Source organism: Primulina tabacum, chromosome 2 (genome assembly GCF_025594145.1).
Source record: "Primulina tabacum isolate GXHZ01 chromosome 2, ASM2559414v2, whole genome shotgun sequence".
NCBI lineage: Eukaryota > Viridiplantae > Streptophyta > Magnoliopsida > Lamiales > Gesneriaceae > Primulina > Primulina tabacum.
In genome coordinates, this window is record NC_134551.1 from 42,098,090 (window position 1) to 42,124,289 (window position 26,200).

Below are 26,200 nucleotides of genomic sequence, written 5' to 3' on the forward strand. Positions count from 1 at the left end.
TAAATAAATAAAAATAAGTCCTAAAACATGTGTTTTTATGTTTTTACGATTTTCATGTACTAGTTATTTGAAATTGAATTGTTTAATTCTTTGAATTGAAAATTTGTTGAACCACCATCTTGTGTTTGGTAATGATTGGAATTGGATTGAGGTCAAAGTAAAATTTCATGATAAAAACTCAAGTATTAGACATGTGATGTTCAATAAGTAGAATTATAAAATAAAACAGTTGGGCGTCTCTAGCCTTGAAAGTAACAGTTGGATATCGCATTATTCCATTATAAAAATAATAACATAAACCCTAGTTTTTTCTCCTTAGAAAACAACGTATGTTTTTCCCTATATTACATGAAAAAGTTGAAAATTTCATTATTCCATTATAAAAAAATAATAACATTTTAACCAAAAAAATAACTCAAAATTTAAGAACTCGCCATTTAACTAAATACAAATATATCAAAATGTGCTAATGTATTTGTGTTCGGACTTTGATGTTCATCTGCAGTTCCTCAGACATAATAACTCAGTGTGTCTGTCTATCTTTCAAGAGATTAATCACCAATGTTATAGATCAAACTTAGTGTGTCAAATGATGCATTAATCAAACCTGCCTTAATCACAAGGGATTGAAGAAAATTATGTGCATTAATAAAAAATAATAAGATACACGACATAATAAGATCCACACTGGAAAAGTCGCGTTTAGAAATTTTTCAGATGAGAAATTTCAATCGTTAAGTTTTAGATCGAAACCAACTCTTATTCATAGTTAGTCAATAGAGTTTGATGTGATCCGGGTGAAATGGATGAGCCGGGTCGGATGCTCCCCCGAATATACTATCAAGATTATGGGAAAAATAAGAGCAAGACGTCTGGATCAAAAGCTTGCTTCCCGGAATAGATATGAAGATCAGCAACCAAGAGAATAACCACGTGAATGGGCGCCGGAGGGGTATCCGACGTGACCACTCCGATGCTTAAGTCAGTAAAGAACTCAAGCAAGAAACCAGTGTAACCAAGTGATGGCTGTGAGATTGGTGCAGAAAATGAGTAGTAAATGCACGATAAATGAGTGTATATAATATCTGAATAGAGAGTAAATGCAAAGAGTAAACCTGATATTTATAGTAGGAGATGTAATGATGACATCGTTCTTTGTGTTGAGCATTAATTATAGTAGGATGACTGATTATACCCTATTATTCTGACATGTCAAATCCCATACTAGTCACCTCCAGCCTACTTGATTTTGTCAACCACTTGCATTAGTGTCAGAGATAGGTCGGCCGCACACACCCTACTTTGTCGGCGTTATTAAATATGGCACGTTTATCGAAGTGGCTCGAGTAGAGTGCCTCTCGGGCATTTACATGAGAACCCGGGCATCCCATATCCCGGGTAGTTTAAGTCCGGGTGTTCCAATGGCCCGACCTTTTGAATGGCCTCTCCATACATCCTCCCTGTCAAGTCATACTCTCAACATCCCGAGCAGGTAGAAATCTGGGTCTTCATTCCGATTATCATCTTATTGACCTGGGAATAATTCATCCTCCTAACCCGAGCACCACGAATGGCTCGTATTTCAAGGCCCGGGACATCCCGGGCATTATCCCTGACCCGTGACATCCCGGGGTATCATCACTCCCTCCTTAAATAGTTAGGATATAGTCATGCTCGCTATCCCGATTAGTCTTATGTGCTCGACCAGGAGAAACACTTTGTCGTTTAGTCTCCCCGAGATGATAGGGATGATGTCACCCTATCGGTGCTGACGTAAGCCCTAACATTAAAGTTGTTAGAGACTCTTCGCTTTTCGAGAAGATAAATCATCATTGCGCCTCTAATCCCGCGCTTTTCTTTTCAGATACCCCACGCGATTTCCCATGTCAATTTGATCCGTCCGATTCATTTTAAATCAACGGCGTAGATTAACTCATCTCCCTATATATAGCAGTTTACTAGTTTTTCAAAAATCATTTGCAAATTCAAACTTGTAGCCAAACTCTTGCCAATTTTTCTCTCGAGCTCTCCGGCGCATAAATCCTAACTCCGGCGATCTTTGCACTTACCAGCCATCTGCCATCACCTTTATTTCGTAAGTTCTCTTTATTTCCTTCCTGTAGCCTCTTCTTCATGTCTCATTCTACTTCCTCGACTTCTGGTCAAAATGCCAGGGGCGTGTCAGAGGATAATTTCCCGACCCCTTCTGAAACCTCTGTCCACATCCCCATAGGTATCCATTTCCTTCCTCCCAACTTCTCCCTAAGAAACAGATAACCATAGCATTTTCTTCTCGACCTACTGGCCCCCAGGGTAAGGGGAAGGAGAAAACTTTGGGGACACTGTGGTTTTCCACTGTGACTTCCACCCTCCGCCCCGGGACCTCTGATGAAACTAGGTCCCTGAGAGCGATCCCTTCTTCTTACGAAATTAAAATTCCTGGGCCGAGCGATCACCCGGACACCCCCACCCCTGGCTTCCAAACCTTCTTCCTAGAACAACTCAAGAGTGGGCTCCGGTTTCCGGTTCATCACTTCTTTGAAGGGGTTGCCTGGTTCTTTGAACTTCCCCTTAACCATCTCCATCCTAATGCTTTTAGGATTATGGCTTCCACCTTTATCTTGTTCCGTATGAAAAATATCCCAATTAATTCCTCTATTTTTCATTATTTATATTCTTTTCGGTTTAATGACAGGGTCTTTTCGTTCATGGCCCGGATGCATTACCGATTTCTAACAGACATCCCCTCCTCCTTGAAGGGATGGAAAACAAAATTCTTCTTTCTACAATGCCCGACTCCCCTTGCATGCTTGACAACCTTCTTACCCTCAATGCCCACACAACCCGAGCTTCCGCGAGATTTCAAACTTCTTCCCACTTTCACTCACACCCGGGACGCTTTGGAAGGGCAGTCCTTCTTATCATCGGTGTTGATGGGGGGGTGATCTGGTGTACTATGGGATCGGGCCCCGGCCCGAAGATCCTGTGGACTAGATAATTGATGAATTTAGCCAGGCTGGGTCACAGGCCGGTAATTTATTTCCCTTCTAACTTTAGAATTTTTCATTCTTATTTTGTTTTTCTAACTCCCTTCCCTGATGCAGCCGAGGAAGAGATGATCAAAGCAAGTCTCTTGGAGACGGATGCCAAGAAGAAAGCCGAGCAAAAACAAGCCTGGGCGGAAAAAAGGGCCCGGGAAACCCAAGAGCAGGAAGAACGCCGAGTCCGGGCGGAGGCTGAGGCCCGGGCACTAGAGGAGAGCCGGATCCAGGCGGAGGCCGAGGTCCGAGAGGAGGCTACTTCTACCCGGGAGAAAGCCACCTCCCCGGTTGTTGAGGAGGACTCGGCACCTCTGAATCATCGCAAGAGGAAGGCCGTGACAGAGCCGGCTACTGTGGTCGTGGAGGATGAGACTGAAGAGATTGTTCGGCCTCCTCCTCTCGTCGGTTCGTCTATTGGTCCCCAGGGTGGGAGATCCTGGGTCCTCCCAAATATCTTTGGGGATGAAATCATCTCGGATCTGGTCAAGATGATCCGGGGTCTTTTGTGCCCTGAGAAAGTGGTGCATCTCCAAGGACTCCACCCTCATGAGATGTTGTGCGAAGGAGTGGCCCGATCCTTTTCTGTAAGTTCCTTTACTTGTTCCATTATTTAATCATGTATCAATTTTTCTAACTCTCCGTATTTACAGGGGTTGAAAATGCTTATGTCAGCCTTTGAGCGAGTGGCTCAGGCTGCCAAAAGAGCCAACATACAAGCCACCTCTGCTCGGAAGACGCATGCCAAACTCCAAGAGGAGGTAGGTCGGCTGAATGAGCTCCATGATCATGTTCTAACCCGGGAGAGGGCTGGCTGGAAATAACAAATGGACCTGGCTCGAGAAGAACTGGCCGAGGCTCAGAAAACCTTTGATGCCCAATCAGAAGTTGCCCGGCTAGAGATGCAAGCAGCCAAGGCAGAAGCGGAGTCCTCCCGAGTTCAAGCTGAGGAGGCGCAGGCTGCTCTGGAACAGGTAAAGACTTCCCATGAGGAGAAGATGGCCCAATTCCTGAAGTCTCGGGAATTCAAGAAGATGGTGGCTGATAAGGCCTTCGTTTACTTTGACCTGGGCTTTAATAAATGCTTGGAGCAATTCCAGGAGGCAGGCCTGGTTCCCTCTGACCGGGAAGACTTCACTGACTTGGAAAAAGCTGCAGCTTCCCTCTCGGAAGAAGAGGAAGAAGAAAAACAAGACCCATTAGAGTAGATCTTTGTTTCGTTGCCTGTTATTATTATTATTATTATTATTATTTATTCCCGGGCTTCCGGACACCATGTAAATTTGCCATTGTTTAATGAAGTATTTTCCTCTATTTCCTTTTTGCACTTGATATTTCTAAGTATTATGAATGAGAAGATTTCTTCAAATATCTTAATGGATTCTAACCAACCTTCACCAAGCATGTCGGTAATCGTGGTATAAGCCCTTGGGTTCCATAAATAATCAGTCTTGGTAAATAACCGAGGTACGGGTCCCTAGGGCCAGGGTACGGGTCCCTGGACTTAGGAGATAACCGAGGTGCGGGTCCCCGGGCCAGGGTACGGGTCCTTGGACTTTGGAGATAACCGGGGTGCGGTTCCCCGAGCCAGGGTACGAGTCCCTGGACTTAGGAAATAACCGAGGTGCGGGTCCCCGGGCCAGGGTTCAGGTCCCTGGACTTGATAAATGACCGGAGTGCGGGTCCTCGGGCAAGGGTACGGGTCCCTGGACTTAGGAGATAACCGAGGTGCGGGTCCCCGGGCCAGGGTTCAGGTCCCTGGACTTGATAAATGACCGGAGTGCGGGTCCCCGGGCCAGGGTACGGGTCCCTGGACTTAGGAGATAACCGGGGTGCGGTTTCCCGGGCCAGGGTACGGGTCCCTGGACTTAGTAGACACTTCCTTGAACAATTTATTTATTTGATGTATAAGCAATAGATACAAAAGCTTTAAACATAAAATTTCTTCAAATGAAATGCATTCCAGGGTCTTTTAAGGGTTTGTCTCTGAGAGTCTTCTAGATAATAAGCCGCCCCGAGCTAAATCTCTGAATTACTTTGAAGGGTCCTTCCCACCGTGCTTCTAATTTTCCCATATCACCCACTGGCTTTACTTTTTTCATGACTAGGTCTCCAACCTGGAAATCTCGTGATCGAACATGCTTGTTATAGGATTTCATTACCCGGCTGCGATAAGCTTCCATTCGAATGGCTGCCCGATCTCTTTTTTCGACCAAATCAAGCTCAATGGCTCGGCTCTGATCATTGCTACTCGGGTAATATTCCATCCGAGAAGATGGTTGTTCGATCTCCACAGGTAAGACTGCTTCTGAACCGTAGACTAAGCTGTATGGAGTTTCTCGAGTAGTTGTTCGAGGTGTAGTTCGATATGCCCACAATATACTCGGTAATTCTTCCACCCAGTCCTTTAATTTTCCATAAAGTCGGGCCTTTAACGCTTGTACAATGGTTCTATTGGTCACTTCAGTTTGGCCATTGGCTTGGGGGTAGGCCACTGAGGTGAAGGATTGCATGATATTCATTTCTTGACACCAAGATGTGATTTTCTTTCCCTGGAATTGTCTCCCATTATCTGAAATCAATCTTCTTGGGATGCCAAATCTGCAAACAATATTTTTCCAGAGAAATATCATGTAGAACCCGTAACTTAGACTACGTATAAGCCATGCATAATTCTAGTATTTTAAATGATTTTATTGCATGAGTATTTAAATTTAATTATTTTATTATTTTATGCAGTCGTTTAGATTTTTATCATTTCAGTTAATTCAGAGAGGCCGGACTGGAGTTGGAGTTTAGAGATAAAATTTAAGATTTAGGAAAACATTCCCAGAACTTATTTTAGCTAATTAATAAGTTAATTTAAGTTAAATGGAAGTTTAAGGAATTATTTAAGTTACTTGAGGTGAGTAGAAAATAAATTCATTTAAGTTCCTTAAATGAGGGGTTAGTTCACTAAATTATTTAAAGGATTAGTGAGGCTTTTAAGGGTTATTAATTTACTAGATAATCAACATTTCCCCTCCATTTATTAGTGAATTTTCGGCCCCCTTAGTATCAAGACTATTCCTTGCCAACTCATCACCCTTTGACCCATTCTTTGTGGTGTTAACATGCTAATCTTTCTTTTTATTATTAGTCAACCTTCATTAATTAATTAATGAGCATTATCCTAGTCTAGATTAGCAAGGAATTTCGGTCACCACCTTCTAGAGTCATCCAACAACTCATTTGATATCCAACAAGAATTCAAATTTAAATGAGTGGTAGACTTGGTCTTGCATTTGAATCCCTTTATTAGTGGATCTTCCCCCTCACCTTTCCAACCATCATTCTCCTCCCCTCCATCACCGAAATTCAGAGGATTTTAGAGACAAAAATCGTGAGGTGCTAAGAGAAAAAAATCGAGAGCAAGAAAGGTAGAAAAGAAAGCGCTCCACCTCCTCCGCGCCGGATCGTTTCGTTCTTTCGTTTTTCTTTCAAAACGAAACCAGGCATGCATATATTCTTCCTTGACTCTTCAATCAAGTCCTAATATCATTTATTTTCATTACATGATCATTTTTCTATGGCAAAAATCGAAATACAGCAAGCATTTTTCAGAAAACCCAACATGCAGAATTTCGGCTTTCATTGTGCAGTTTCACGGTTTGCTTTATGTTGTGGATTTCAAGTATTGGCTCGATTCCAGGCTCCTAAGGCGACATTTAGACATGTAATAGGATGCATTAGGACCATGTTGGTCCATTCATTTAACCCCATGCACGCTGGAAAACACGAAAATGACAGCAACTCATCACCTTTGCCATATTGAGTTTCGAAAATCTGTTGTTGTTGTCCAAGGAAATGGATCTGATCATGGCTGCCCTAGGGGCCTATAGCCATGGTTAGATCACTTACCTAGCATGTCCAAGACGTGACTTAGTCGCCCTTTTGGTGGCTTGGTCCATGGTTAATCGGTTTTTACATAAAACTCAAGAACAGCCCCCCCCACTTTCGCCCCTCTCATTTTACAGCATGTATGGTTCGGTTTTGGTGGTTTGGTGTGGATCTTGTTTGGCCTATGGCCCTTAGCCATGGTTCATACCATACCCCAAGATGTCTAAATCGTGCCATGGTCAATCAAACGGCCACTGGAACGAGACGAGACAGCAAGCGAAGCACAACACACACACGCATGCAAGGTGTTCTCGGTTGGAGTTTTTCTGGTGTTTGCTGAATGGTGCCAATTGTGGCTGGTCTAGGGCCCTTAGCCATGGTTCAAATCATTCTTTGGGATGTTGGTAAGAGTCTCTGGTCGGTGGTTCAAGCCCCAATGGCCGGTAGTCTCGAAAATGACACAAGGAAAGCAAGTGCGCAGCTGCTGTAATTTTGACAGCAAGTGTGCTGCTGTTCTCAGGCGTTGTTTGAGTTTTTGGTTGGCTTTTAGCCCATGGCCTTAGACTGGACAGTGCCTCATCAAGTTAGGAAGGTCATGTTTTTGGCCGTTTGTCATTCGGATCATTTTTGAGGTCGTACGAGAATTTACAGGTGCGATGTGCCAAATTGACTCTCGAAAGAGCGTTTCATGTTTTGGCCTCCATTCACCTAGATTTCGGCCCTCACCATTTTTGGAGCATTATTTTATCATTTTAGGCGTATTTTAATCATGACTACATGATGATTTAGTGTTGGTTCGGGTTGGTTCGGAGTCGTGATTAAATACGAAGTCGGTAGGCGTAATTGTCACATTTTTTGAAGGTTATTGCATAGTTTGGTCCCATAAATCTATTGCATATTTTTCATGGCATATTTAGGTTGCAGCGAGCCTGGGAACGATCCAATCCATTCAGTAAAATTGTTACATGATATTTAATTCAGTTATTTAATTATATTACGTGCAAAAATACAAATTTTGAGATTTATGCGATATGGCTTGTGGTCACTTTACTATCATGATTAAATCCGGTCGCCAGTTACCGGTCCGGTCGTCAGTTATCGGTTATGAGAGCATTACTAAGTCCTGTCGCCAGTTACAGGCCCGGTCGCCAGTTACCGGTCAGTTTAGTTGTTTCACCCAGTACTGTGGCAGTGGTCTGATCAGACGTACATTACTAAGTCCTGTCGCCAGTTACAGGCCCGGTCGCCAGTTACCGGTCAGTTCAGTTCAGGGACCACATGCGTAGACCATAATCTCACCAGAAAATTATTACAGGCTATTTCAGTACAGGGCTCCAAGGAGCAAACATTTTCACTATGATTTTCAGTTCAGTTATGCACGTATTATAATTAATCATGACACGACATTTTTACGTTATGCCTCATGACATGATATTTTCACTTGCATGCAAGCTTATTATTTAATTATTTACTTGCTATTTACGATATATGCATGTTGAGTCTTTAGACTCACTAGACTTGATTGTTGTAGGTGCTGATGACGTCGGGACCGAGGGCGGGGACCAGTGAGCAGGCTCGAGTCGGCAGTAGTAGGACCCGATGACCTCAGTTCAGCATTTATTATTATTTGATGGCTCAAACATTTTAATTATCGTTGGAAAAACCTTTTACTGTTATTCCGAAAATGTTAATTTCTTCCGCTGCCACTTTGAACATCAAACTTTATTTATTAGTTCAGTTATGAATGAGACAATTTTAATTATTTAAAAGAAAAATTTTAAATTTTTCGTAAATTTTCAAGTAAGGATTTTTAGGCCTCTACATCTCATGACCTCTTCCTCAGTAATTTTGGCTAATGGCTCGGCCTCCACCTATTTAGAGAAATAATCCACCGCCACAAGAAGGAATTTTTTCTGCGCCCGGGCTTTTGGAAATGGGCCCACGATATCCAACCCTCATTGATCAAAAGGACAAGATGCTGAGATGGGTTGCATGCCAGCGACTTGGGTGATGATGAAAATTAGAATGGTGCTAGCAACCTTTACATTTCTGAACAAGTTGAGTAGCATCTTGATTCATCCGAGGCCACCAAAATCCGGCTAGTATAACTTTTCCAGACAAGGCAGTCCCATCGAGATGTTTACCACAACACCCTTCGTGTATTTCTCGGAGGACATATTCTACTTCATCTTCTGATAAGCATTTGAGCAAAGGGCCCTGATATGATCGTCTGTAAAAAATATCATTCAGAAAGACAAATCTGGGTGCTTGCTTTTTAACTTTCAGGGCTTGAGCTCTGTCTTCCGGGAGCTTAGCATGGACTATGTACTCGATCAAAGGAGTTATCCACGAATTTTTCCGGGCCGGTGGTACTTCTTTATCAACAAAAAGCACTAACCGGGTAAAACACATGACTTGCCGTGTGCTTATGTCCGACATGGAGGCGGCTAATTTTTCTAAAATATCAGCCTCCTCATTTTCTTCCATGGGGATTTGTTCGATGCTCCGTTCAGTTAGGCAGGCAGCCCGAGCTGTAATGAGTCCCAAATATTTGAGCATTTTTTCGTTTTTGGCTACATATGTTCCCTTGATTTGCTGGGCCACTAGTTGAGAATCAGAGTAAATGATGACCCAGGATGCACCGACTTCCCGAGCAGCTTGTAATCCTGCCAGAACGGCCTCATATTCCGCCTCGTTATTGGTGACCCTGGAGTCGATTCTTAGAGCCAACTTGATCTTTTCTCCTGATGGAGCAATTAAAACTACCCCAACTCCACACCCCGACAAATTTGATGCCCCATCAACAAAAACTCTCCATACTTCCTCTTCTCTCGGTTGAATCATCTCTATCAGGAAGTCTGTCAATGCTTGGGCTTTTATAGCAACTCGAGGTTTATATTCAATATCATATTCCCCGAGCTCTATAGTCCACTTAATCATTCTTCCCGAGACTTCAGCATGTGTCATGATTCTCCCGAGTGGAGAATTAGTAAAAACCACAATTGAATGTGAGAGAAAATAAGGTCTCAGCTTCCGGGCAGTCATCACCAAGGCCAGGGCTATTTTTTCTACTTCACTGTATTTTATTTCTGCTCCCCTAAGAGCATGACTAACATAATATAATGGCTTCTGGTCGGTCCCTTCCTCCTTGACAAGTACGGAACTAACGGCGTACTCAGTAGCAGATAAATAAATCCACAACTTTTTCCCGGGCTCTGGTTTTACCAAAACGGGCAACTCGGCCAAATGCTTCTTCGAGTCTTGGAAAGCTTGCTCACATTTTTTATCCTAGCCAAATTTTTGTGCCTTCCTCAAAACCTAAAAAAAATGGATAACTTCAATGAGCAAAACGGGAGATGAATTGTGACAGGGCCGCAATTCTCCCGGTTAGTTTTTGTACTTCCCGATTACATCTTTTCGGGGTTTACTTCGATCCCCCGATCTGTTACCAAAAAACCCAAAAATCTCCCACTTTTTACCCCAAATACATATTTATCCGGGTTGAGCTTTATCCCAAAGTGCTTCAGGGTAGCGAAGGTTTCTATTAGATCATCAATGAAGCAGGAGACCTACTAGGTCTTGATCAAGATATCATCCACATACACTTCAATGTTCCTGCCTATCTGCTTCTGAAAAACATGATTCATCAAGCGTTGGTACGTGGCCCTAGCATTCTTAAATCCAAAGGGCATAACCACGTAGCAGAAAGTGCCTCCGAAAGTGATAAAACTGGCTTTATCTTGATCTTCATGGGCTAAGGGGATTTGGTGGTATCCCTGATAAGCATCCAGAAAGCTTAATAACTCGCACCCGGATGTTGAGTCCACCAGTTGATCAATCCGGGGAAGTGGGTAACAATCCTTGGGACAAGCTTTATTCAAGTCCCGGAAATTTACGCACATCCTCCATTTTCCAGTGGCTTTTGGAACAAGGACCACATTTGAGAGCCAAGTAGGGAATTGGACCTCCCGAATGTGGCCGGCCCGCAACAGCTCTCCCACTTGCTCATCAATGACTTTATCTTTTTCCGGGTCAAAATGCCTCTTCTTCTGCTTCACGGGCCGAGATCCCGAGAGGATATTTAATTTATGCTCAGTCACCTGTGGTGAGATCCCGGCTAGTTCCTGTTGAGACCATGCGAAAACATTAATTTTAGCTTTTAAACAATTTAAGAGATTTACCCGGGTGGGCGCATTGATATCTCGGGCCACCCGGATGTGTTTTCCTGGCTTGATCTCCACCGTTTCTTGTTCTTCCTCCGCAACAAAATGCAGCTCTCTTTCCTCGGCCACTTCTTCTGTTCGACTCTCTTTCTTCCCCTTCTCCTCCCTCCTCGCCCTCTTCTGATCCACTCGGACAGTCTCCCCATAAAACCTCCGAGAAGAAGGTTGATCTCCCCTGACCTCCCCGACTCGTCCTCGTATAGGAAATTTAATTTTCTGATGATAAGTGGAGGCCACAGCTCTCAGCTCATTCATAGCCGGCCTCCCCAAGGTAATGTTGCATGAGGATGGGGCATCCACCACTGTAAAGATCGTCATGACTGTCTTCCTCAAATCCCCAGTTCCTAGGGTCAATGGCAAGGTTATTTCCCCCTCCGGGTATACGGCATGACCTGCGAAGCCAAACAAGGCAGTCTCGACCGCCTCCAGTTGGTATTCATATAAATCCATTTGAATCAGGGCTTCTTTGAATATGACATTGACAAAGCTGCCATTATCAACGAAAACCCTAAGTACATCATAATTAGCCACTCGGGCTTGGATAACAAGAGCATCATTATGGGGCAGACTGACTCCCCTGAGGTCTTCTGGACCAAAACTTATGACTGGCTCATTCCCTCCCTTCCCATCAATCTCCAGACACTCCTTTCTACTACTCGCCTTCCGAGCTCGGTTAGAGTCACCATCTGTAGACCCTCCTGAAATCATTTTTATTACTCATCGACTCGAGAAGTCGTTTCTCTTCTCTGGCTGTCTACTTCTTTCTTCCAGGGAACTTCCTTCCTCTCTTCTACTTCCACTCGGGATATCTGCTGATTTTCGGGGAATATTCGGTCCGAGACGTCGAGATAGCCAAGGTGGTTGTCTAGACCTATCTCGGAGGGATGAGATTCTGGCATAGGACACCTACCAGACTCCTTCCTCAGAGTTCGGCATTCACTTGTGTTGTGAGAACATTCTTTATGAAGGGTGCAGAACCCTTTCCTTTCTGGCCTTGACGGTAGTGCTGCTGAACTCGGACGAGGAGTCATGTCCAAGCTACATTCTTGGATTTCCCGATCCCAGGAAATTCTCTGAGGGACATGAGAGAAATGCCCTGGACCACTCTTCTTGTGAGCCCTCTCCTCGGGCCTGACAACCCGGTCTCCCCTGGATCTTTTCAAGGCCTCCCTTTTTTGGTTCTGTGCCTCTTCCATGTTAATGTACTTTTCTGCCCTGGATAGAAGATCGTCAAAGTTCCCGGGCAATTTTTTGGTTAGGGATCGAAAGAAATCTCCCTCCCACAATCCTTGCATAAAAGCTGTAACTTTTGTCTCTGAAGCACATGCTGGGACCTCCAAAGCTACTCGATTAAATCTCTTGATGTAGGCTCTTAGAGTTTCATCTTGGCCCTGCCTTACTTCAAACAGACTGAAGGCAGTCTTCTTGTATTTCTTGCTACTACTGAACTAGTGCAAGAATATTTTTTGAAAATCTTCAAAAGAATGAATGCTCTGAGGTGCCAGCCCTTCGAACCATCTCTGGGCCGAGTCGATCAGGGTGGTCAGGAATACTTTGCATTTGATTTGATCTCCGTAGCAATGTAACATAGCCATGTTTTCAAATTGAGCAAGATGATCTTCGGGTTCAGTACTCCCATCATAATCTTTGATTTTGGCTGACTTGAAGTGCCCGGGAAGTGGTTCCCAGACAATGATATCGGAGAATGGGCAACCCTTGACAATTTGAGCATTGCTTTTAGAACCAACTTTCCCCTCCAACATTCTCACCTTCTTCCTCAACTCTTTAACTCCTCTGCCACAGTAGGAGATTTAGAACCTGCACTTGACTCCCTCTCCTCTTCCCTTCTCTCTTCCCCCTGCGGCTGCTCACGATCCTGCTCGGGATGGCTGGAATGATGAGTAGAAGCTTTCTTCGCCATGGCTGCTTTAACAGCATCAACTACAATTTTGGTTAATTCCTCAGGTGTTAAATGGATGGTAGGTTGGGGACCATTGGGTGGCTGACCACCCATACCAGAGAGACGAGTGTTGTTCTCTTCCTGGATCCGGGAAGTGTCTTGGTTTGCTCTCCTAGTAGGAGCCATATCAACGCCTTATAACTCAGATATTTCCCACAGACGGAGCCAATGATGTGATCCGGGTTAAATGGATGAGCTAGCTCGGATGCTCCCCCGAATCTACTATCAAGATGCTGGGAAAAATAAGAGCAGAAGTCTGGATCAAAAGCTTGCCTCCCGGAATAGATATGAAGATCTGCAACCAAGAGAATAACCACGTGAATAGGCGCCGGAGGGGTATCCGGCGTGACCACTTTGATGCTTAAGTCAGTAAAGAACTCAAGCAAGAAATCAATGTAACCAAGTGATGGCGTGAGATTGGTGCAGAAAGTGAGTAGTAAATGCACGATAAATGAGTGTATTTGGCGTGACCACTTTGATGCTTAAGTCAGTAAAGAACTCAAGCAAGAAATCAATGTAACCAAGTGATGGCGTGAGATTGGTGCAGAAAGTGAGTAGTAAATGCACGATAAATGAGTGTATTTAATATCTGAATAGAGAGTAAATGCAAAGAGTAAACCTGGTATTTATAGTAGGAGATGTAATGATGACCTCGTTCTTTGTGTTGAGCATTAATTATAGTAGGGCGGCTGATTATACCATATTATTCTGACATTTCAAATCTCATACTAGTCACCTACATCCTACCTGATTTTGTCAACTACTTGCATTAGTGTCAGAGATAGGTCGGTCGCATACACCCTACTTTGCCGGCATTATTAAATGTGGCACATTTATCGAATTGGCTCGGGTAGAGTGCCTCTCGGGCATTTACATGAGAGCCCGGGCATCCAATAGTCCGGGTGTTCCAATGGCCCGGCCTTTTGACTGACCTCTCCATACATTCTCCATGTCAAGTCATACTCTCAACGTCCCGAGCAGGTAGAGATCTGGGTCTTCATTCCGATTATCATTTTATTGACCCGGAAATAATCCATCTTCCTGACCCGGACACCAAGAATGGCTCGGCTTTCAAGGCCCGGGACATCCCGGGGTATCAGAGTTTAAATGTAAGAAACATGTGAGAAACACAAGGCGTTCAGCTGGAAACTCGTTTTCACGTGGAAGCTTCAGCCCGTACGGTGAATCACCCAGTTTTTGCTGTATTTTTTTAAAATATATATATATATATATTTAAATATTATATTATATTAAATCTTTTCAATTCCCAAAGAAGAATCAAATCAAAGAAAATTATGAAGAAAGATACCCAAATATCGTATTAAAGTATGTTACATTTTAATCCCAAAATTCCCTACAATTGAAAACTATAAAATCATATCTTATTGTTGAAAAATATGAGTTGGAATATTTCAATGTTGAAAATAAGAAAATTGATTTTTGAAAATAGGAGTTGTAAATATTTAAAATTAGTGTGTGATGATGTATGTAATGATGTATTTATTTTTGGATTATTTCCAAAGAAATTCTATAAATAGGTCTCTCAATGTGTGAAGAAAATCACAGTTGAATATAGAGAAAATTTTATAAAGTGTGTAATTTGATAAATTTTGAGAGTTTGAGATTTTTACTTTTTGTCGTAAATTTTTACTTTTAACACTTATTAGCACGATACTCGAAGTTTCAGTTCTCCAAATTTTTCCAAGCTCCAAAACACAAGAAAAATGTAACAATATTCAAAAGTACGAGTATTTACTTTACTGTTTTATTATTTTTATTGTGTATATATTTAATATATAATATCATGTTATTATATAAAAGGAGTCTATGACACCTCATTATAATAATGTGATGTGATTATATATTATATACTTATATAATTTTATTATGTTACTATTTATTTATTGTATATATATATATAAATATATATATATGTATATATATATATATATATATTTGAATAATATCATGTTATTATATAAAAGAAGTCTATGACACCTCATTATAATAACGTGATGTGATTATTTCACTGTTTATATATTTTTATTGTGTTATATATTAATTATATATATATATTTGTATAATGTCACGGTATTATATAAAAAGAGTCTCTGACACCTCATTATAATATTATGATATGTTATACATAATTATTTAAACATGGTTAACATTATATACATCATATTATTACCATAAAATTTACATATAGATACATTTATTTTTTTAAGAATTTGTAACTGTCATAAACGACTAGTTTTTACCCTATAAATATGACTTCATAAACACATTCAATCACTCCAAATTTATTCTGTCTCCCTAAAAATTTTCTTCATCAAAATTTTTGAAGAAGAAGAAGATGGCTCGTTCAAGGTTATTTTGTATAATTATTTTGATTATTATACTCACTAGTCTTGTATTTATCGGAGAATATCCGCCTCGCATGTTTTCTTTATTATTACGAATGCCTTGTACCTGTAATTTATCTAGTTACTTTTTATTGTCATATTAATAGAACTTAACTAATAAAATGCATTGTTATTTTATATTATCACCATGTCAAACTTGGCAAAGCTCAAATTTGTTGCGCTCGACATTACAGGAAAAAATTATATGTCATGGACTCTCGATGTAGAAATGCATCTTGAGTCATTGGGTCTAAGCAAGACCATTAAAAAAATGGTATATCTTCATCACAAGAAAAAGCAAAAGCTATAATATTTTTGCGTCGACATCGTGATGAAGGTTTAAAATGTGAATATCTTATCGAAAAAGATCACATGGCTCGTGGAAAGGATTAAAAGGAATATTTGAACATATAAAGGAATTTATACTTCCGACGGCCTGTGATGAATCAAATATGTTGAGATTCCAAGATTTTAAAAAAGTAAGTGATTACAATTCGACGATGTATCGAATAATCTCGCAATTAAAATTTTGTGGACATGAAGTTACGGAACCGAAAATGCTTGAAAAAATATTTTTCACATTTCACGCATCAAATATAACTCTGCAGCAACAATATAGAGTGCGTGGATTTGCAAGATATTTTAAACTTATCGCCTGTCTTCTTGTGGCTGAACAACAAGCTGCTAATGAGAAATCATCAGTACCGACCTACTGGATCAACAGCATTTCCAGAAGTAAATGCTGTAAGTAAAAATGAATTTAAACCTGGAAACCAAAATCAAATTCAGAGACAAGGTTTTGGTCGAGGTCGAGGTCGTGGTCGTGGTCGTGGACGTGGAAGTAGTCGTGGTCGTGGTCGCGGCCATGGTTTTGAAAACAATCGAGATAGTTATTTTTATAACTCATCTCAAAAAAACGTCACGAACCACCCACTGAAAAAGCATCATGAGAACATGAGTTGTAATGAAAATCACTCAAAACGATTTGAAAGTTCTTGTTTTAGATGCGGCACTCCAGGACGTTAGTCTCGTATTTGTCGAGCCCCCGAGCACCTTTGCAAGCTCTATAAATAATCGATAAAGGGGAAAGAAAAAGAGACCAACTTCATTGAACACAGTGGCCGATTGAGTGATTCAACTCATTTTGATGTTGCAGATTTTTTGAATGATTTCTCTGGAAATGATCAATATGCTGGTGGAATAGAAATGAAAAATATTGATGCTACAGATTTTCTCAATGATTTCTCTGAAAATGAACAATATATTGGTGGAATATAAATGTAAAATAATTTATTTTTCATGTACTCATATGATAATTTTTTATTGTAAAATTATGATATGTGTTATATTTTTCAATAAATTACATATGTATTGTCAATAATTTTTTCATTGCATGTTTTTTTAAGTTCAAATATGGAAAATGGTACGAACAAAGCTAAACAAGGAACTAATCCCATGAAAGTTTGAATACTTGATAGTGGTACAACGCACACTATTCTCCGAGATAAAAGATATTTCTTGAAACTAAAACCAATAAAAACAATGATGAATACAATATCAGATCATGTAGACTTGATAAAAGGTTGTGGTAAAACACATTTTTTGTTACCTAATGGTACAAAATTTTTGATAAATTATATTTTGTATTCACCACAATCGAAAAAATTTTGTTGAGTTTTAATGACATATATTCTCATGGGTATGATACTTAGACAATAAATGAAGGAAATGAGAAATATATGTGTCTTACCACATATAAATCAGGAAAGAAATATGTAGTTGAAAAAATACCAATGCTCCCTACTGAATTGCATTATAAATATATAAGTCCAATTCAATCAACATGGTAGTTTATAATTCTTCAATATTGATCAATTGGCATGATCTATTAGGACATTCTGGTTCAACAATGATGCGAAAAATTATAGAAAATACACATGGTCATCCGCTGAAAGACCAGAAGATCTTTCAAAATAATAAGTTTCAATGCAAAGCATGTTCTCTTGGAAAACTTATTATAAGACCATCACCAGCTAAATCCAAAATGAATCATCTATGTTTCTCGAACGTATTCAGGGTGATATTTGTGGGCCAATTCATCCACCATGTGGACCATTTAGATATTTTATGGTAATGATCGATGCCTCCAGCAGATGGTCACATGTATATTTATTATCAACCCGCAATGTGGTATTTGCAAGATTACTTGCTCAATAAAATTGCGGAATTAATTTCCCGATCATACAATCAAGAAAATTAGACTTGATAATGCTGGTGAATTTACTTCCCAGACTTTCAATGATTATTTTATGTCGAATGGAATCACTGTTGAGCATCCAGTGGCTCATGTACATACACAAAATGGATTAGCTGAATAATTGATTAAACGTCTACAACTGATTGCTAGACCAATGATTATGAAAACAAAACTCCTTGTTTCTATATGGGGTCATGCAATTTTACATGCTGCTGCATTAATTTGAATCAGACCAAGTGCACATCATAAATACTCCCCATTGCAGCTTGCATTTGGTAAAAAAACCAGATATTTCTCATTTGAGAATTTTTGGATGTATGATATATGTGCCTATTGCACCACCTCAACGAACAAATATGGGACCTCAAAGAAAAATCGGAATTTATGTTGGTTATGATAGCACATCAATAATTCGATATCTTGAACCTTAGACATGCGATGTGTTTACAACACGTTTTGCTGATATCATTTCAATGAGGAAATCTTCCCAATTTTAGGAGGAGAAAAGAAAAATATCGAAAAATAAATTACATGGTATACATCATCATTGTTACATCTGGATCCAAAAACTAAACAATGTGAAAAAGATGTATTGTGCACTTGCAAAGAATAGCAAATCTGATACCAGATGCATTTGCAGACACAAAAGGGGTAACTAAATCATATATACATGCTGTAAATGCTCCTGCTTGAATTGAAATTCCAAATAAACAAATAAAAGACACTCATGATGTCATTAAACGCTTGAAGCGTGGAAGGCCAATCGGTTCCAAAGATAAAAATCCTCGAAAAAAAACATAGAGAAACACGATGATCACAAAATAGAGAATGATATTCCAGCAGAAATACATGATGATAAAAATGTTCCGTCAGAACCACAAACTGACGAGAATCGTAAAATCTCTATCAATTATATTAATACTGGAAAAATATAGAACCAAAAAGATATAAAAAAAATTGATGAGATATTTTCTTACAATGTGGCATTTGACATCATAAATGACAATGAAAATCATGAACAATGGTCATTTGGTAAATGTAAAAATCGACAGGACTGGATAAAATGGAAAGATGTCATCCATGTTGAATTGGATTCGCTAAATAAACGTAACGTTTTTGGACCTATAGTCGTTACACCTGAAGGTGTAAAACCTGATGGATACAAATGGGTCTTTATTCGAAAGTGAAATGAGAAAAATGAAATAGTAAGATATAAAGCTCGACTTGTTGCACAAGATTTTTCTTAAATGTCTGGAATTGATTATGAAGAAACGTATTCTCCTGTTATGGAAGAAATTACGTTTTGGTTTTGATTAGTTTGGCGGTATCTGAAAATTTAGAAATGCATCTTATGGATGTTGTCACAGCTTACTTATATGGATCACTTGATAGTCATATATATATGAAAATTCCTGAACGATTTAAAATGCCTGAAACACAAAGTTCAAAACCCAGAGAATGTTAGTATGTGAAATTGCAACGATCTTAAAGCAATCCGGTCGAATATGGTATAATCGGCTAAGTGAACACTTAATGAAAAAGAGATATGTAAACAATTCAATATGCCATTGTTTTTCATTAAGAAAACAACATCCGGATGCGTAATTATTGCTGTATATTTTGATGATTTAAACATCATTGGAACGAATAAGGAAATTCAAGAAGTTGTGTCGTACTTGAAGGAAGAATTTGAAATGAAGGACCTTGGAAAAACAAAGTATTATCTGGGTTTGCAAATTGAACATAGAGAATGTGGAATATTTGTTCGCCAATCAAATTATACAGAAAAGGTCATTAAACGTTTTAATATGGATAAATCAAATCCTTTAAGTACTCCAATGGTTGTTAGATCATTAAAAATAGAAAAAGATCTATTCCGTCCATGTGAAGATGATGAAGTTATTCTTGGTCCAGAAGTACCATATCTAAGTGTTATTGTTGTCCTTATGTGTAGAATCCCGTAAATCAGACTACGTTTAAGTCATGCATAATCACTATTATTTAAATCAAAATGATTTTTATGCATGAGGATTTAAATAATTTTCTTTAAAGTTAATTATTTTATGCAGTAGTTTAATTGTTATCTTTTCAGTTAAGTGAGGCCAGACTGGAGTTGGAGTATTGAGATAAAATTTAATATTTAGAAAACATTCCACGAATTCATCTAAGATAAATAATAAGTTAAATTAATGTAAAAGAATGTTTAATGAATTATTTAAGTAATTTGAGATAGGTAGTAAACAAGTTCATTTAGGTTCAATAACTAATTTATTAATTCATTAAGATATTTAATGGGTAGATAAAAACTCTAAAGATTTAAAATACATTATTAAACAATATTTTCCTCCCATTATCATATAACTTTCGGCCATTACACTTTAAAGGATTTAAATTTTGGCAACTCTCCATTTTGATATCTTTCCTTAATCCTTTCATGGCATAGATAATCCTCTCATTTTAAATCCTCGTTTATTAATAATTAAGAAATTTTCCACCCCACTTTGATAAGCAAAAATCGGCTCCCTCCTAAATTGACTTAAAAATATTTGACAACTCATTCCTTTTATTCTTTTCCTTATCCATTCTTGGTAGATAATTCCCTCACCACTTAATCTTCAATAATTAAATAATTAAGCAATATATTACCTTGTACCTAGACTCATTTTCGGCCAACACACTCCTAAATATCCCTCAAATCTTTTGATATCACACATCATTTTCTATCTTACAAATAACTACGATAGCAAGATTATTCTCTTCCATTTATCTTGCAACCTCCCATTTATTCTCCTAGACTTCCCTCCCCATCATTTCCACCGAAATATTCAGTAGAAAAAAAAATCGTGTGAAGTTGAGGGAAAATAAGAGAGAAAAACAAGAAAAAAGAAGAACACTCCGTCTCCGCCGCGCCGCGTCGTCATTTGATTTGTGTTCGTTTCAAACAAATCCCAAGGCATGTCTATATTTTCCTTGCTCTTCAATCAAGCCATATAGGTATTTTAAACATCACATATACATGATTTTTACTAGCAAAAACCGAAACCATCACAACATTATTTTCGAAACATGTACAGATTTTTGTTTCGGTTTTCTCTATGCCTCACGGGTTGCTTGTTTTTGTGAGTTCAGATGGTTGGCTCGATCCTAGGCTCCCAAGGCTGCACCTAGGCACGTACTAGAGTGTATTAGGATCATGTTGGTCCATTTGTTGCGGTCCATGCACCCCACGAAACCATTTTTGACAGCAACACTCCATGCTGCGATTTTTATGTCTCGTTTTTCTTGTTTGGGTTGTCTAAGGGAGAGTTCTGATCTTTGCTACCCTAGGGGCTGTAGCCATGGTTAGAACCTCTCCTTGGCATGCCTAGGACATGACCCAGATTCCCTTTAATGGCTTGATTCACGGTCCCCTCGGTTTTAAAACAAAACAACGCAAGCGTCCCACGATTTCTGTTTTTCTGAATTTTTCTGTGTAAGTGTGTGTTCGGTTTTGAGGTGGGTATGGATCTTGGTTGGCTTTTTACCCCTTAGCCACGGTTCATACAATATCTTACGATATCTAGATCATGCCATGATCAATAAAATGGTCACTGGAATGATACATGACGACAAGAACAAGCAAGACGCCCCACGCGTGCAGTTTGGTTCTAGATTGAAAGCGTGGTGATGTTTCTGGTGTTGCTTGGATTGTGGCTGGCCTAAGGCCCTTAACCATGGTTCAAGCCACACCTTAGGATGTTGGTAAGAGGCTCTGGTCAGTGGTTCAAGCCCCAATGGCCATTAGCCTTGCAAACGAAGCAATGCAAGCGCAAGCGCTTCTGCTGTAATTTTGGACAGCAACTTGGTGCTTCGGTTCAGAGGCTCGTTTGAGTTCTTGGTTGGCTTTTAGCCTATGGCCTTGGACTGGACGATACCTCATTGAGTTAGGAAGGTCATGTTTTTGGCCGTTTGTTATTCGATAAAGTTTAGAGGTCGTATGAGAATTTACGGTGCAATGTGCCAAAGTGACTCTCGAAAGAGCGTTTCATGTTTTGGCCTCCATTTGCCAAATTTCGACTTGTACAATTTTTAGGAGCATTATTTCATCATTTTAGGTGTATTTTAATCATGACTAAATGATGGTTCGATGTTGGTTCGGGTTGGTACGGAGTCATGGTTAGAATTTAAGTTGTTGGTCTAGTTGGCCCCGTTTTTTGGTTCAATTACGAAGTCATTCTCAAGTAAGATTATTTGCATTTTTCTCATGTTAGAATTAGGTCGCAGCGAGCCTGGGAACGATCCAACTCATTCGGTAAAATAAAACAGGACATTTAATTATATTACGTGCATAAAAATATAAAATGTTCATTTTTTAAATATATGCGATATTGCTTGTGGCCACCTCACGTTCATGGGATTGCAGCTTATCATGGGATTATTACTTCATCCGGTGGTTACTGACCGGTTCAGTTCATGTTCATGTATGGGTACAGATATCCAGTCCAAGGGTTGTGATGATCTCTACCGCCTAGTATACTGTGGTTTAGTCTGATCAAACGATTCATTTCACGTTATGGGCCACTTGCGTAGAACATATTCTCAACAGAAAAATTATTATATGATATTTCATGACAGGGCTCTATCGAGCAAACATTTCACTTACGATTTTCAGTTCAATTATGCACGTATTTATAATTACTCATGACAAGATATTTTCACGTTACGTTTTACGATATGATATCTTTACACGGTATGAAATTTTATGATATATTTACTTGTTATCTACGATATATGCATGCTGAGTCTTTAGACTCACTAGACTTGATTGTTGTAGGTACTGATGAGGTCGGGACCGAGGGTGGGGACCCGTGAGCTAGCTTGGGTCGGCAGTAGTAGGAACCCGAGGATCTCATTTATCAGTTTATTTATCATTCTTACGCAAACTCATTTTTATCACGATGAATTATTTTAAGTTGTTGTTTTGAAACGGATATTTACTTCCGCTGCTATTTCGACATTTAAAACTTTCATTCCGCTGTTACATTAAGCATTAAAACTTTTATCCAGTTTATTTTATGAATGAGGCAAGTTATTTACCTTTAAAAAGAAAATTTCAAATTTTTCCGCAAATTTTCAAACACGAATTTCGGGCCTCTACAGTTGGTATTAGGGATGCCAACTTTCCCCGCGGGTTTGGGGCCCCGCGGGGAAAACCCGAAACGGGGATGAGGATCCCCGATTTTTTCGGGTTTGGGTTCGGGTTCGGGGATTTTTTTAAATCCACGATGTAATTCGGGGCAGGTATGGGATTACTATCCCCATCCCCGAAATCCCCGAACCCGCCCCGAAAATAATATCAATAATAAAATAATAGTATTATTAATATTAATATAATAATATTATTAATTTTTAAAATATTAATAATCTTATTATTATTAATATTGATATTGATATTAATATTAATATTAACTCTAATAATAATAGATAATAATAAGTTTTGGTTTGAGAAAATCTCCGAATTCGTTATCGTCTTGCAATATTAATATTTTTGAAATGGGGATGAGGGCGGGGATGGGAAGTTGATCCACGAAGTTTCGGGTTTAGGGATTCCCCGAACCCGAAAAAACGGGGATTGGGGCGGGTATGGGGTGGGGATGGAATTCGGGGATGGGGATGGGAAAGGCAAACCCGCCCCCGCCCCCACCCATTGCCATCCCTAGTTGGTATCAGAGCCTATGTTCTTGTAAAGGGTTGTACTACTACTGACCTCGAGAAGCTCACGAAGTCACGTCTTCGGTTTGTAAGTTTTGTGTTTACGCATTTTGTTTAAAGCATGAAATATTTTAACAGCATGTTTTCATTAAATGATTTATGTCTAGATTATGATTTTGCAGTATTTATTTCATTTTAACGAAATAATAGAGATTATGCATGTTAGTTACGTATGGGTTATGTATGGAACAATATGCCTCCTAGACGCATTCTTGAGCGCACTAGGGATGATGAGCCTCGCCAAGAGGACGGTGAGAATTAGAGGCAGGAGAGAGATTTACCACCTCCACCTCCACCGGACATGAATGCCCAGATGTTAGCTGGGATGACTCAGTTCTTCGCACAGTTTGCGGGGAACAACGCTGTGACAGCCAGGCCGGCAGGGCCCGAGGCTACCTATGAGCGCTTCATGAAGATGAGGCCGAAGGAGTTCTCAGGGACTTCCGATCCTATGATTGCCGAGGGCTGGATCAAGTCCCTCGAGGTTATCTTTGAGTTTATGGAGCTTGGGGATGCGGACAGAGTTCGTTGTGCGACATATCTATTTGGAGGACACGCACGGCTATGGTGGGAAGGAGCATCCGTAGCCTTGAACTTGGCTACTCTGAGCTGGACGCGCTTCACGGAGGTATTTTACTCCAAATATTTTACTGACAAGGTGCGTGCCAGGTTGACCAGGGAGTTCATGACCCTGAGGCAGGGAGACTTGACCGTTACGGAGTTCATCCGTAAGTTTGAGAGGGGTTGCCATTTTGTGCCCCTGATTGCGAACGATGCCGGTGCCAAGCTGAGGCACTTTCTGGATGGTTTACGGCCGATCTTGCGTCGCGATGTTAAGGTGGCTGGCCCTACTACCTTTGAAGTCGCTGTTTCCAGAGCTCTTGCTGCAGAGCAAGATCAGGTTGACATTGAGAGGGATCGCCAGGGCAAGCGACCAGTTCAAGTGCCACACCGCCCTCCTCCTCAGCAGCAGCCCCAGAATAAGAGGCCTTTCCACGGCCCACCCAGGAACAGAGGACAGCAGCAGCAGCGGGGACGCACAGTCCCGAGGACTTTTGAGCACCCAGTCTGTCCCAGGTGCACACGCCGCCATGCTGGAGCGTGTATGTATGGTTCCGGGAAGTGTTACAAGTGTGGTAATTTAGACCACTTGCTACAGCAATGCCAACAAAGGAGTATGTCTACCCAGGGTAGAGTTTTTGTACTCCATGCAGCGGAGACGATCCCAGACACCATGCTCATGACAGGTATCTTAAAGCTTTAAGTTTGTATTTGAAAGTTATTGTTTCGGGGATTTGGATCAAGATTTTGAACATAGAATTGACGATAGGATTGCATGCTCTAATCAGTGTTATTTCGGGAATTTAGGTTAGAAGAACTTTGACCTTTGCATGTCTATAGGTTAGTTCTTGTGATTATTGGGTTCAGATTGACCTTCCAACCTTTCAGGGAGAATTTTTATAGCGGGTTCAGCTACGAAAGCCTTGATAGATTCAGGGGCAACTCATTCATTCATTTCGGAGACCTTTGCTAATTTTCTCAAGGTCAAGACCATTGTGCTAGATATAGCCTATTCAGTAGTACTGCCTTCGGGAGAGGAGATGGCAGCTACCAATGTGATCCGAGACATAGACCTCGAGCTTCATGGAAATCTTGTTTATGCGGACCTTATCGTTTTGCCGATGCCAGAGTTTGACATTATCCTGGGGATGGACTGGCTATTAAGGAACAGAGTTTTGATCGACTTCCAGAGGAGATCTGTTCTAGTCTGACCGCCTGGGATGGAGCAGTTCTTATTTGAGCCAGATAGGTACTTTCATTTACCGCATTTGATATCTTGTGTCCAGGCTAGGAAGCTCATGCATAGAGGGTGTCGAGCATTTTTAGCGACATTTATATCCGTTCCCGAGGCACCCAGTCAGTCAGCCTCCGATGTCCCAATTGTTAGGGATTTTCTAGACGTGTTTCCTGATGACGTCTCTGGTATGCCACTCGAGCGAGAGGTGGGGTTTTCTATTGAGTTTATGCCAGGTACGGCTCCGATCTCCAAAGCACCGTACCGATTAGGACCGACAGAGATGGCAGAACTTGAGAAGCAGATTCAGGAACTTCTTGACAAGGAGTTCATTCGCCCGAGTTTTTCACCATGGGGCGCGCCAGTATTATTTGTGAAGAAGAAGGATGGTTCTATGAGGCTTTGCATTGATTACCGGGAGTTTAACAGGGTTACAGTGAAGAACAAATACCCACTTCCGAGGATTGAAGATTTATTTGATCAGTTGCAAGGAGCTTCGGTATTCTCAAAGATTGATCTGCATTCTGGTTATCACCAGTTGAGGGTGAAAGATGCCGATGTTTCCAAGACTGCTTTTAGGACTCGTTATGGCCATTTCGAGTTCCTTGTGATGTCGTTCGGTTTGACGAATGCGCCAGCGATCTTCATGGATCTCATGAATCGCGTATTTCAGCCGTATCTTGATCAGTTTGTGATAGTATTCATAGACGACATTCTCGTCTACTCAAAGAATCAAGAGGATCACAGGAGACATCTGACCGCAGTTTTGCAGACCCTACAGAAGCACAAGTTATTCGCAAAGTTCAGTAAGTGCAAATTCTGGTTAGAGAATGTAGCGTTCTTAGGCCACATTGTTTCTAGCAGTGGTATTGAGGTAGACCCAACGAAGGTT

General features: G+C 40.4%; 3 protein-coding genes across 3 annotated transcripts; all 3 read right to left on the reverse strand.

The window, feature by feature from the left end:
* Positions 1–8,948: 8,948 nt before the first annotated feature.
* On the reverse strand, positions 8,949–9,962 carry LOC142537693 (uncharacterized). Its single transcript, XM_075643187.1, has one exon. The coding sequence runs from the start codon at positions 9,960–9,962 to the stop codon at positions 8,949–8,951; it is 1,014 nt and encodes a 337-aa protein (XP_075499302.1).
* Positions 9,963–10,489: 527 nt separating this feature from the next.
* Positions 10,490–11,848, reverse strand: LOC142537694 (uncharacterized). The gene has a single exon (XM_075643188.1). It carries the CDS (start codon positions 11,846–11,848, stop codon positions 10,490–10,492), a length of 1,359 nt encoding a protein of 452 aa, XP_075499303.1.
* Positions 11,849–11,853: 5 nt separating this feature from the next.
* On the reverse strand, positions 11,854–12,903 carry LOC142537695 (uncharacterized). The gene is made up of 2 exons (XM_075643189.1): positions 12,694–12,903; positions 11,854–12,588 (listed from the first exon to the last, which is right to left on the reverse strand). The coding sequence occupies exons 1-2, from the start codon at positions 12,901–12,903 to the stop codon at positions 11,854–11,856; spliced, it is 945 nt and encodes a 314-aa protein (XP_075499304.1).
* Positions 12,904–26,200: the final 13,297 nt, after the last annotated feature.